Genomic DNA, 13704 nt, shown 5'->3' with positions numbered 1-13704 from the left:
AGAGGAGGAGCTGACACAACACTCCTGTTGAGGGATTTAGCTGTCCGCTTTAAGCATTCCCAAACAGAGCATAAAAGCTGCTTACCATGACCAAAAATCCCCCCACGCTTCATTGAGTTAAAAAGGCTTGGGACTAATTGCTGTTCTGCTTCGGTGAATTGAGTCCAAATATTGAGGGCTTATATTTTGGGGACATTTGATTATAATTTGAAATTTGTTTTAGGTTAGGTTAAACTTTTCCCCTCTGCTGTACAGTGGACTGTCCCTCAGGCTTGAGAGATAGGTTCTACAGTGCCTTCAGAATGTATTCACACCCCTTGACTTTCCAAATCTTGTTGTGTTACTAAGTGGGATCCACATGGATTTAACTGTCCTTTTCTTTGTCAATGATCAACACAAAATACTCTGTCAAAGTAGAAGAAAAATTCTAACATTTGTAAAAAAAAAGAAATCCCACAGTGTCTTGTGGAAAGCGGAATGAACCATGTTTTCCTGCTTAGCTCTATTCCGTTAATTTTCTATCCTGAAAAACTCCCCAGTCCTTAACGATTACAAGCATACCCATAATATGATGCAGCCATCACCATGCTTCAACATATGGAGAACGGTACTCAGTAATACATTGTATTGGATTTGCCCCAAACATAACACTTTGTATTCAGGACAAAAAAACTGCTTTGCATTACTACTTTAGTGCCTTGTTGTAAACAGGATGCATGTTTTGGAATATTTTTTATTCTGTACAGGCTTCCTTCTTTTCACTCTGTCAATTAGGTTAGTATTGTGGATTAACTACAATGTTGTGGATCCATCCTTAGTTCTCTCTTATCACAGCCATTAAACTCTTTAACTGTTTTAAGTGGTGGTGGTGAAATCCCTGAGCAGTTTCCTTCCTCTCCTGCAACTGAGTTAGGAAGGACGCTTGCATCTTTGTAGAGAGTGGGTATATTGATACACCATCTAAAGTGTAATTAATAACTTCAGCATGCTCAAAAGGGATATTCAATGTCTGCTTTTTAAAATTGTACCCATTTACCAATAGGTGCCCTTCTTTCCGAGGCATTGGAAAACCTCCCTGATCTTTGTGGTTGAATCTGTGTTTGAAATGCACTGCTCGACTGAGGGACCTTAGAGATAATTGTATGTGTGGGGTACAGAGATGAAGTAGCCATTCAAATATAAAGTTAAACACTTATTTCTGATAAAGCGAGTCCATGCAACTTATTATGTGACTTGTTAAGCCAATTTTTCCTCATGACCTTATTTAGGCTAGCCAATACAAAGGGGTTGAATACTCACTGACTTATTGACTTAATTTTTTATTAATTTGAAAAAATGTCTAAAAACATAATTCCACTCTGACATTATGGGGTATTGTGTGGAGGCCAGTGACAAAAAACATCTAAAATGTAAACAATTTTAAATTCAGGCTGTAACACAACAAAATGTGGAAATAGTCAAGGGGTGTGAATACTTTCTGAAGGCACTGTACGTGTCATACCTCACTTTTATGCAGAACGCAAGACTCTCCCATTATTATATCAATGAAAAGTAAATTGCAGTGACTGCCCTCAAAACAGTGAGAACGGGAGGTAGTTTTGGATTTCCACTATGTTTTGAGAAGAGAAGTTAGACTAGTTTTGATTAGATTATTAAATTCCTAATCAGTTTTCTCTCGGTTCCCTGGAGGCCCTCTACTGTCTCTGCCTGAAAAAGACATATTTTACATTTACATCATTTAGCAGATGCTCTTATCCAGAGCAACTTACAGGAGCAATTAGGGGTAAGTGCCTTGCTCAAGGGCACAGCACAGATTATTCACCTAGTCGGCTCGGGGATTCTAACCAGTGACCTTTCGGTTACTGGCCCAACACTCTTAACCGCTAGGCTACCTGCCGCCCTCTAACTGTGGCCTTTACACTCTGAAGTGAGCTCCTCTCTGTGGGGAAACTCATTCTATGCAACGAGGCACGTCTACTGGCTCTGTTTCAAAGTTGGGATTTTACTTCACACACACTCAGCATGAGATCCACAATAGTAGTATAATGGAGAGAATTTTGTCTCGGGCTAAACACGAGCAGCAGAGAGAATCTCCAGTAAACACACGTTGACAGAAACACTGCCTGTTCCTGGCAGTTCAATGCAGTTGGGGTGGTAAAGCAACAGAAGGCATGTTATTTGTTCCGCCAACACAGTAAGGTTACAATATGCAAAATAGAAATGTTCACAAAATCGTGCACGAGAAGCGTACCCGTAGCTCTCTCTTTGGCTGGTTAATTAACCATCATTTTGCAACTTGAAAGACAAAATATGCTAAAACATCTCCGCCAATAAAGTGTGTTTTCTAAATTCCCGGTTCATGGTGTCTGTTTGAATGTTGTGTGGACCTCAGACAACCCCCGAACATCTTTGTTAAAGGGATTCTCAGTACTTTTCTATACTGTTTAGCCAGTAGTTCTGAAAGTAGCACTCATGAGCCAAAAGAGGACTCCGGAAATGGTGTACTGCAGATACGTGCACCACGTCATTGCTCTAGCTCTGCTGCGTGGCATCAAGTGCATCTTGCTAGCTGTCACTCATATGACGAGGGGCTGAAGCTCATTGGTGGAACTCAAATTGCTTAGGGGGCAAATGTAGGGAAAATGGTGCAGCACAGCTCCCAGAAAAACAGTTGCTTCCAACTATGGATTTCGTGGCTAATCGAGGTAAGAAGGTAATTCTGCTCATAGATTATGCATTTATGAACTACATATTGACACATCCAAACCCCCCAAAAAGTATTCCTACTATGTGGTGCATTTTCTGTACCCAGGAAATATCACTTCTTATTTAATTTAAAATGTGAATTCCAAAGACTTGAAATATAAGGTCAGGTATCCTTTACTTTAAAAACACAAACATTTGGATCTTGAAAGGAAATGCCTTTTGAACACTTTTTTTAGTGTGGATGTAGGCGTTTTTGCCGTGTCCCCGGGTGTTATTCATCAACTTCCAGGAGAAATATAAGCCATAAACTAACGGAAGGCATGTTACTTTCTCCGACAACACTAAGGTTACAATACGCGAAATAGGTACACAGAAATCCTCACAAAATCATGCACAAGAAGCATGTAGCTCCCTTTTTGGCTGGTTAACCATTTTGCAACTTGAAAGACAAAATATGCTAAAACATCTCCGCCAATAAAGTGTGTTTTCTAAATTCCCGGTTCATGGTGTCTGTTTGAATGTTGTGTGGACCTCAGACAACCCCTGAACATCTTTGTTAAAGGGATTCTCAGTACTTTTCTATAATGATATATTTTTTCATTCTTTTATAGTCCTAGTTAAATTCTCTCTCAATAACTTTCTTCCATGATTATTGTATTTATTATAATTGCATTTAATCCTGTTCAAGTGTTCACCATTACGATATGATATACTTTATTGTACATACAAATGGAAATTCATTTTGTGACGCCAGAATATAAATACACAAACACAACACAATATACTACATGCAGTACAAACAAATTGAAAGTTAGTACACAAGTCACACATTTACATTTCCACATATTCAAAGTCTCTGCGGCCCACTGACAGGCCGTGTATTGGGCCTGCATCTGTCCTATGTCCCACTGTTCAGCATCCTGCATCTGTCCTATGTCCCACTGTTCAGCATCCTGCATCTATCCTATGTCCCACTGTTCAGCATCTTTCATCTGTCCTGTGTCCCACTGTTCAGCATCTTTCATCTGTCCTGTGTCCCACTGTTCAGCATCTTTCATCTGTCCTATGTCCCACTGTTCAGCATCTTTCCTATGTCCCACTGCTCAGCATCTTTCATCTGTCCTATGTCCCACTGTTCAGCATCTTTCATCTGTCCTATGTCCCACTGTTCAGCATCTTTCATCTGTCCAATGTCCCACTGTTCAGCATCTTTCATCTGTCCTATGTCCCACTGTTCAGCATCTTTCCTATGTCCCACTGTTCAGCATCTTTCATCTGTCCTATGTCCCACTGTTCAGCATCTTTCATCTGTCCTATGTCCCACTGTTCAGCATCTTTCATCTGTCCTATGTCCCACTGTTCAGCATCTTTCATCTGTCCAATGTCCCACTGTTCAGCATCTTTCATCTGTCCTATGTCCCACTGTTCAGCATCTTTCATCTGTCCTATGTCCCACTGTTCAGCATCTTTCATGTGTCCTATGTCCCACTGTTCAGCATCTTTCATCTGTCCTATGTCCCACTGTTCAGCATCTTTCATCTGTCCAATGTCCCACTGTTCAGCATCTTTCATCTGTCCTATGTCCCACTGTTCAGCATCTTTCATCTGTCCTATGTCCTACTGTTCAGCAGCCCTTTGGCTGATGGAATGAAACTTGCCTTGCTCCTATTCTAACTGAACAGTGAGACCCTTAATCTCTTTATGCTAACTCAATCTTGCTCACTCACAGAGCTATGGCTAATTTAGGCTCCAAATTTCCACCCTGGTAGGATTATGCACCTAACAGGTTGGAAAATGCACACAAAAAAAAAGTGACCAATATGTTTTTCTGAAAGTCAAACTGGTAGAATACAAAAATTATGAGACCCAAAAAGGCACCGCAATGTAGGAATGAGTCACCAAAGTCTTTAAGTGGTGACACTCCATGTGAAGTCTGTCAGAATGATGAATTCTCCTGTTATTTGACCCAACACTCACCTCACCCACCTTACTTCTCATTTAGTCTCTGTCACTCCTAAGCCACGTTGTACTCCCTCCCTTCCTTGAGGATTCAAAGTCTGGGATTTGAACAGATTGAGGACATTGAAGTCCTTCAACCTTCAAAAGGTTTGAAAGGAACTATAGTAACTTTTTTATCTTATCTCAAACTTGTCACTTGGTAATAGCAGGCTGTTTTCTGGATAAACAAAAAAGAAGGATATTCTAGCCCTGGATTACATTACATGAAATAGGTTATACTGTATAATTGCACCAATATTTTCAAAGGACCGACATTTCCCAACTGACAGTTTTCCTCATGGGTGCTTTGCAAAATGCCAACTTGTTGCCTACTAAATGTTTTCTATGAGCAACTGTTTGTGCTTTACTAGGGTAAGTTAATGAGAAACTACGTCTTCATGAGTGAATTTGGTGACAGTGTGTGAGCGAGTGAGTATGGCTTTGTGGACATCATGGGAGCAAGTGAGATAGGAAATGACTAATGTCCTGCTATTGACTGTCGCAGCATCCAAATGATTACTAAATGTCAACACGTTGAAGTCAATTCAAAGATGCTGTGAACAGAACCATTTATCAAGCAAAGGCTTATCACCACAGTTTCATGTTGTCTTTTTTCATGACACAGATTGCCACACTAAATCACTTCTTAGGATGAATTGTCTGTATCAAGTATCTAAAATGCAAATTGCTATTCAGTCGCTGCCTGAGCATACAAGTTGAAAATATTTCCCTAATATTCAAGTGAAGTGAACAAATACACTTCCGTAAAAGTGCAGTTTTTGGAGTGCAGCAACTGCATCTTATCGTTTGATCTTTGACCACAACAAGTCTATTTCACACTTTCTCCAACAGTTAAATGTCTTTACAAAACAGGTTCCTCAGAATCTCAGCATCCCCTCCACCTGAGCATCTGTCTCCACCTGACGTTTTCTGTGGTAAAGTGAGACTCCACCACAAGGTCTAACATCCCAAGTGCGTAATAACAAGATGGAAATTCCTTTACACAACCACCTTTTTCAAGCAACCACCTTTCATCAAGCTGTAAATCAAAGCTCAATGTTAATCAGGAATAACATTTATTCTATTTGTGTGTGAGCTGAGTTTGTGTGTGGTGCCGTATGTGTGTGTAAATGGCACATGACAATATTTAAAACTAAAATAGTGTATACATCTCAATAAATAGCTGCAGGAAAAGAGGCAATTAACTGGGAGAGTAAACATGTCCATCTGTTGATGGACAAATATCTGGGAGTATCGAGTAGACGAGCTGTGGCGAATGTAAAAACATCCTGGCTAACTTAATTTATCCCCTCTCCCACAGTCCTCCCACAGACACACGCCAGCACAGATGGCCCAGCTCTCTGCGCTCTCGCTCAGCAGATGCACACTAGCATTAATCATAAAACAAGACTTACAAAGAGAATTTAACCCTCTCTTACATGTACTGTTCTTTGCCAATCCTCCCTGGCTCCTTGTGGTATTTTTCTGATTCAAACTAAATGAGAGTACTATTCATGGGAACCAAATGCTGGGGGAGGTGGACTCTCTTAATCAAAGTGTTTTGTCCTCTGAAAAATGGTCACCACATACCTTACAGTAAGTCAATTTCCATTCTCACACAACGCCGCTAAGAACCAAAAGATACATCAATAAAATGTAATTGCATCAAATAGGCTCGGTAATAGTTAAATTGTCACCATTTGAACTACAGTACTGAGTGTAATTCTGTTGTCATTCTCATTTTACATGATTAGTGATTTCCCCTATTCCCTAGTGGACTTTATGCCCTGTGGTGAACGATGGTCATGCCCCCTTGTCCCCAGCTTGCAGCTTGAGCTTGGGGCATCCTGCCAACACCCTTTGATAATGTTAGTGAAATCCTACAATAAATACTATCTGCTATATGGGTCATTTGATGGGATCGGGATGGGAGAGATTCAGAAGGCAACTGTGAAAGCAGAGCATGATGTACAACTAAAGGAGAGCCATGGGGCCAGATAGCGGGGGTGTTGCTAGTGACATTTAGAAAATTCACCCAGTCAGTGTAGTTGAAAGAATTCTGAGAGAAGATGTTTTAATTTGATGTTACTTCATACTATAAATCTAGAAGCATTTATTCTGTAAACATAATTTTTCCCACCTACACCTCGTTTTGATGATGGCTGAGCATACTAGTCCTCATTACCCATTGTAAATGTCATATGAACACACACAACTGGAATCCAATAATAGCATCCAGACGATCAACGTCTCCTGAAGTTTAAGTCCTGATGCCCTTCAGATCTACAAGCTCAAGAGTCATCTGGGAGTTTAAGATCAGGCTTTCCACAATCTCCTTACCTTGCTGCGTCCGCCTGTGTTGAGACGTAGAGGGGTGAGGAAGGGGTCAAAGATCATGTGACTGGTCTCGACGTTGACCGGCGACTGCCTCTTTCCCATGGCACACAGGTTCCAGGCGGAATTCACTAGCCCCCAGAAGGATGGTACTGTGGACAACAAGCACAGTTCAATGTCCTTTATCATGTCTAATGTCTAATATCATGTTGATGTGTGAGATGAGTAAGTTCTTAAACAGCACTTGGACTATCAACACTTTGACGGGAACCATTGAGGAGGAAACACTGAGTAAGGAAATGAAGTAAAGATATCCCTTTAATTAAAGTCCTTGCCTTACTGTAACCAAAACGGCAGCAATTAGAGTATGGAGTATGCCATCAGCACAACATTCCATATTATGATTGTACAGTACTAGGAAGAGCCATTTTGAGAGAAGGGCACGTGAGTAATGCCAACGTTGATTATGTATGTATGTATGTATGTATGTATGTATGTATGTATATGTATGTATGTATGTTTGTATGTAGGTAGATCCTACTAGATTTAGATAGAATCCCTCTATATCAGAATCAGTTTAAATGCTTCCAGAATCTGATTTAAGATCAGCTGAAATAATCTTAGTTATCCGTCCCTCGTTACTTGCACATGACAGAAGGGACTGGGGAGAACCCTCCTCTCCTCTTAGTATGGCTCAGAGCCTGGCAGTGGCACAGCGGCAGGGCAGCTGTGACAGATGTGGCAGGCCTCAAGAGTGATATCACTACCCCTTTCTGACACGTGTGACATCACCCAGCCGTGATTACATCACGTGGGTCGGCTTGAATGGAGTGGGCCGCCCAGCTGTGAAACAGATGAGGGTTCAGGACTATTACGTTCTCTCCCTTAGCACAGGGATTAGAGGCTGATACTCATCTGAACTGCTGGACGGAGACTCCTGGGACAACCAGTACTATTCATTGCTCTTAATTCATGGGCAAGGGGCATGCCTTCATGTGCAAAGCCCAATGGTGGTTAAGGACTATCAGATCAGTGCCACAACCCCTTATAGATGTTTCTACAAAAAGAGGAAATCATGACTAGGAGTCAATTTCAGAATTAAGAATCAGCTAATGAATCAATCAGCTAGTGAATCTGTTAAGTAGGGAACTCTCAAAATAATCTGAATAAAGATTCAACTAGCAAATAAGCAATGGATTAGCCACCCTAAGATGATCAGTGACCTATATTACATGCTGATCTTGGCCAAACTCCTCTTAATGCATAATAATGAAATACACTAGATGAGGATCTGGAATGATGTTGGAATTTCTGAATGTCAACAAAGCTCATGTTGCATATCTTCCTGCTTTCTGAGCCACCACATTGTTTACCAGTTGTAGCTTCATGTGTAGTGGGTTCAATACAGTGTTTATCAAAAAACACAATGTTTAGTCAAATTCACACAACATTTTTAACTAAACTATCATTGTTTTAACGAACTGATCCAGGGAAAAACTAACACGGTTGTTGATAGTTTCGAAGGCAATATTTTGGCAACAATTATTACTTTTGCCAAAAAAAATGAGGTAATGTGACATACAGTATGTAAAAGCCTTTGTGTCCTAAAACAGTGATGTAACTGTGTTGTAATCCCACTCAGTGGCATTTGGTGAGCACAACAGTCGCAAGCAAGAGAGGATATGTGAGAACCATACTCAAAAGGGGAAAAAAAGATAGCATTACACTCAATTCATTGCAATAAAACTGTTGTTTTAACTTTTGAACCACTTTAATTGATTGTTGATTTGGTGGAGCAAGAGCGATAAAAACATTTAAATAAATGATGAGGCATTCATTGTTAAGGATGCTTCATAGGGCAGATTCAAACAAACGTTATTGTTTTGGCAGCGAAAGGTGCTTAGAGATGCACCTGGACACTACTGAGGCTGAGCAGGAAAGACAACAATTTGCATTAGAAAACTCAACTAGAAAAGTTTAAGTATGTCTAAATCCTCACGTGTGAACTCTCACCCCCTTTACCCATGCTGCCTAGTGCTCATGATCTCTATTCCAGTACAGGTATATTATTGGATCAGGTAGCAGGTGCATGCAGCAGGTGCAATGCAGTACGTCCCAGCCAAGAGCTGAAAACCAGACCCTACAGTACAACTACCTCTAGGGAGACTTCACAACACGTGTTGGGATATGCAGCTAATTGAAGCCTAGCGGTTTTTTTCCAGAGCAAAATAGTCAGGATATAAACATAACGTTACAGAGAACAAACTAAAATGAGAACATAAATGTCAATGGGTCTGGAGAGACCACGAGGACTGGCCAATTCACAGCAATCACAATTCACAAAATTCACTCTGATTTTATATCAAATGACCAGGGAAATCTTCCCCTCAGATCGTAGGGATTACATTTCCAATTTTCGAAGCAGCATAAACAAAGAAGACAAAATTGGGACAGGTTTCTGTCTACTGAACCTGCTGAACTGTGCAGAGACACTCCCGACTCAGTGTAATGCTTTCCTAAGGTCCTGTGGATATAATTAAAGTGGAGGAATAGCTGATGATCCATCATGCAGTTACCATAAGAGAGCAGATGTCTTGGGATGTGAGAGAACTACAGATGGAACTACAATTAGTTCAAATAACTGTGTTGCAACTGCAAAATTGTTTGCCAAATACTAGGACACAGTAGACCTTTTCACACTCAGACAACCGTCTCATGAAAACTATAGGCTATGGAGTGAGACAATCAAATCAAAGTTTATTTGTCACGTGCGCCGAATACAACAGGTGTAAACCTTACAGTGAAATGCTTACTTACAGGCTCTAACCAATGGTGCCAAAAAAAGGTGTGTGTGTGTGTGTGCGCGCGCGCGTGTGTGTAGGTAAGTAAAGAAATAAAACAACAGTAGAAAGACATTTGAAAAAAGAGTAGCAAGGCTATATACAAACACCTGTTAGTCAGGCTTATTGAGGTAGTATGTACATGAATGTATAGTTAAAATGACTAAGCATATAAGATAAACAGAGAGTAGCAGTGTAAAAGAGGGGTTGGGGGGGAGGGCGCACAATACAAATAGTCCGGGTAACCATTGGTTACCTGTTCAGGATTCTTATGGCTTGGGGGTAAAAACAGTTGCGAAGCCTTTTTGTCCTAGACTTGGCACTCCAGTACCGCTTGCCATGCGATGGTATAGAGAACAGTCTATGACTGGGGTGGCTGGGGACTTTGACCATTTTTAGGGCCTTCCTCTGACACCGCCTGGTGTAGAGGTCCTGGATGGCAGGTAGCTTTGCCCCAGTGATGTACTAGGCCGTATGCACTACCCTCTGAAGTGCCTTGTGGTCAGAGGCCGAGCAATTGCCGTACCAGGCAGTGATGCAACTGGTCAGGATGCTCTCGATGTTGCAGCTGTAGAACCTTTTGAGGATCTCAGGACCCATGCCAAATCTTTTTAGTTTCCTGAGGGGGAATAGACTTTGTCGTGCCCTCTTCACAACTGTCTTGGTTTGTTTGGACCAATCTAGTTTGTTGTTGATGTGGACACCAAGGAATTTGAAGCTCTCAACCTGCTCCACTACAATGAGAATGGGGACGTGCTCGGTGCTCCTTTTCCTGTAGTCCACAATCATCTCCTTAGTCTTGGTTACATTGAGGGATAGGTTGTCATTCCGGCACCACCCGGCCAGGTCTCTGACCTCCTCCCTATAGGCTGTCTCGTCATTGTCGGTGATCAGGCCTACCACTGTGTGTCGTCAGCAAACTTAATGATGGTGTTGGAGACGTGCCTGGCCATGCAGTCGTGGGTGAACAGGGAGTACAGGAGGGGACTGAGCATGCACCCCTGGGGAGCTCCAGTGTTGAGGATCAGCGTGGCAGATGTGTTGCTACCTACCCTCACCACCTGGGGGCGGCCTGTCAGGAAGTCCAGGATCCAGTTGCAGAAGGAGGTGTTTAGTCCCAGGATCCTTAGCTTGGTGATGAGCTTTGAGGGTACTATTGTGTTGAACGCTGAGCTGTAGTCAATGAACAGCATTCTCACATAGGTGTTCCTTTTGTCCAGGTGGGAAAGGGCAGTGTGAAGTGCAATAGAGATTGCGTCATCTGTGGATCTGTTTGGGCGGTATGCAAATTGGAGTGGGTCTAGAGTTTCTGGGATAATGGTGTTGATGTGAGCCATTACCAGCCTCCATTACCAGCCATTAATCAGAGTAATGATGAAGGGAGAATTGTTCTTCAATAAACAGTGCTTAAAAGGGTGCTGTAAGCCAAGGGATAATTCAATGGAGCAATTTATTTAAAAGGCAGGCGGGTGTTTTGGGTATTGGTGGGCAGGTAGCAATACCAATTCCAAAGGAGGAGCCTGACTATGTAGAACAACTAGCTAGGTTTCCATCCAGTTGGTGACAGATTTTCATGCAAATATTCTAAAATCTGCATAAAAACAACATGCACATTTTCTTACCAGAAATGTTTCCATCAAGTAACAGACTTGTTTGAGGATAAAAGGCTGTGTGTGATGATGTAATACACATAAATACATACACATACATTTCCGGCTTCCCGGGTGGTGCAGTGGTCTAGGGCACTGCATCGCAGTGCTAGCCGTGCCACCAGACTCTGGGTTTGCGCCCAGGCTCTGTCACAGCCGGCCGCCACCGGGAGGTCCGTGGGGCGACGTACAATTGGCCTAGCGTCGTCCGGGTTAGGGAGGGTTTGGCCGGTAGGGATATCCTTGTCTCATCGCGCACTAGCGACTCCTGTGGCGGGCCGGTCGCAGTGCACGCTAACCAAGTCGCCAGGTGCACAGTGTTTCCTCCGACTCATTGGTGCGGCTGGCTTCCAGGTTGGATGCGCGCCGTGTTAAGAAGCGGTGCGGCTTGGTTGGGTTGTGTTTCGGAGGACGCATGGCTTTCAACCTTCGTCTCTCCCGAGCCCGTACGGGAGTTGTAGCGATGAGACAAGATAGTAATTACTAACAATTGGATACCACGAAATTGGGGAGAAAAGGGGGGTCAAATTAAAATAAATAAATACATTTCCATGTACTGAATAAAAAAATACAATTTAGATGGGTTTCAATCACATTTTCAACTCTAGTGATGGAATGTAAAGGTTTAATGTAAACCTGGTTACTGACAAGCTTCTGGTTTGACAGGATAATATTCCTAGGTCTAGACCTTCTTATCATCATAGAGGATTTAACACCATCTGCTGTAGGAGGTTATTTTGCTCAGCCCTCAAACAAATCAAATCTTACTTTGACAAAGGCAAGGAGGAATAAGCCACTGCTTTTCTGACCTTTCTTTTGAGCATCTTCCTTTATCACCGCTGTAAATTACTTGGCTGGCTCGCCTAGAAATTATTTGGTTGTTAACAGTCTTAAATGTCAGCCATAATCTAGCACTTTCACACAATGTTTTTGCTTTGAGGACAATGTTGTAGCTAGTGTTGCTCCAATACCAAACCTATCCGCTCATCCTCCAGGCCGCCATACCTGCAGGTAGAAATACAGCAGCAATATGCTAGAACATATGTATGTTCATCACATTAGTCGGTGAGTGGGAAAAGGAGGAAGAGGGGCTTAACATTATTATAGCTCTGAGTGAGAGTGAATAAAGTGAATAAAGTGTCCTGTGAATATGGCCTTTTAATACCATTAGTATTAAATACCACCAAGATTTTTAAGAGCATAGTAATCATAATTCTATTCTAGCCTCTTCCCATTCCATTTAAATTCCCCCAGAACTCTTTGCGTGGGAGGGATTCTGTTTCTTCCTTCCGCACTTCTTTTTTGCCCCTCAGTCTTTGCAAGGGCATCTGTGTATGTGTGTGTGTGAGAGAGAGAGGGAGAGAGAGAGAGCGATAGCTGGCTGTGATCACTAACTTGGTGACCTACTTTCCAAGACTGCAGCACATACAAATAATAATACAGAGTTATGCTCCTGTAAGAATATACAGAAGGAAGGTGATACCTTTGTTTCTGACAAACGGTTCAGTTGAATTGAAATCTGTATCAAAAAGTTAATGGGCCAAGGCATAGCTGCACTCTTCTTGAGCCTGTTTAGATCAATTTGATTTCCTTTCTATTTCAAAAAGTAAAGTCTTAAATTAGATGGCTACAAATGTACATTCTAGCTGTAGAGTTTCCTGTTTTCATCAAAAAGGGCTTGAGGTGAATGAATGTACAATAGCAAAAACATCCCACCAACTTGGCTACCACCCATATGACACACAGCACATACACAGAGTCACTGTCACTTGCTGTGTGTGGATGTCTCCTCTCCTGTGTAAAGGTCTCTGTGGTGATAGACAGGAAGCTTCCCTGCAGCTAGGCTGAGAGGCTGAAAGGGCTCACCCCCTGAGTCCACACACTGATACACTAGCAGCAGACATAAAGTAAAAGGTCAGGGAGCATCCCACAACCTTCTACAAAAGACTTCCAAAGGCCTCTGTGTCACCTGCTGTGCTTATCTGTCACAGCTAATAAATAGGCCTTTCTCCTAAGGTAATCCAATGACAGGGTTAAACATGGACCAGCTGAGAACAGCGCTGGCCCTCGAGGCAGCAGTTTCTGCTGGTGTCACATATCCTTATAGGAGTCCATTGGCTTATCCAAATGTGCACCATTCTTTGAGGCCCACATTGACAATTGGGGTGGGATGATAG

The 13704-nt window shown here is 42.1% G+C and overlaps 1 protein-coding gene and 1 long non-coding RNA gene across 2 annotated transcripts in view; one reads left to right on the top strand and one right to left on the bottom strand.

Annotated features, from left to right (window-relative positions):
• Positions 1-13704, top strand: part of LOC149979382 (uncharacterized) — a 133386-nt gene that overhangs the window by 71078 nt on the left and 48604 nt on the right. The gene's annotated exons all lie outside the window — the stretch shown is intronic.
• The window catches only part of LOC110538402 (carbonic anhydrase-related protein 10), a 32829-nt gene that overhangs the window by 13105 nt on the left and 6020 nt on the right, over positions 1-13704 (bottom strand). The window contains exon 3 of the mRNA XM_021625205.3: positions 7045-7190. Within this exon, the coding sequence (XP_021480880.1) occupies positions 7045-7190 (146 nt within the window). The remainder of the gene's footprint in view (positions 1-7044; positions 7191-13704) is intronic.

Source organism: Oncorhynchus mykiss, chromosome 12, assembly GCF_057628025.1.
Source record: "Oncorhynchus mykiss isolate SJ-2025 chromosome 12, ASM5762802v1, whole genome shotgun sequence".
Lineage (NCBI taxonomy): Eukaryota > Metazoa > Chordata > Actinopteri > Salmoniformes > Salmonidae > Oncorhynchus > Oncorhynchus mykiss.
This window is presented reverse-complemented; position numbering and strand designations above follow the sequence as displayed.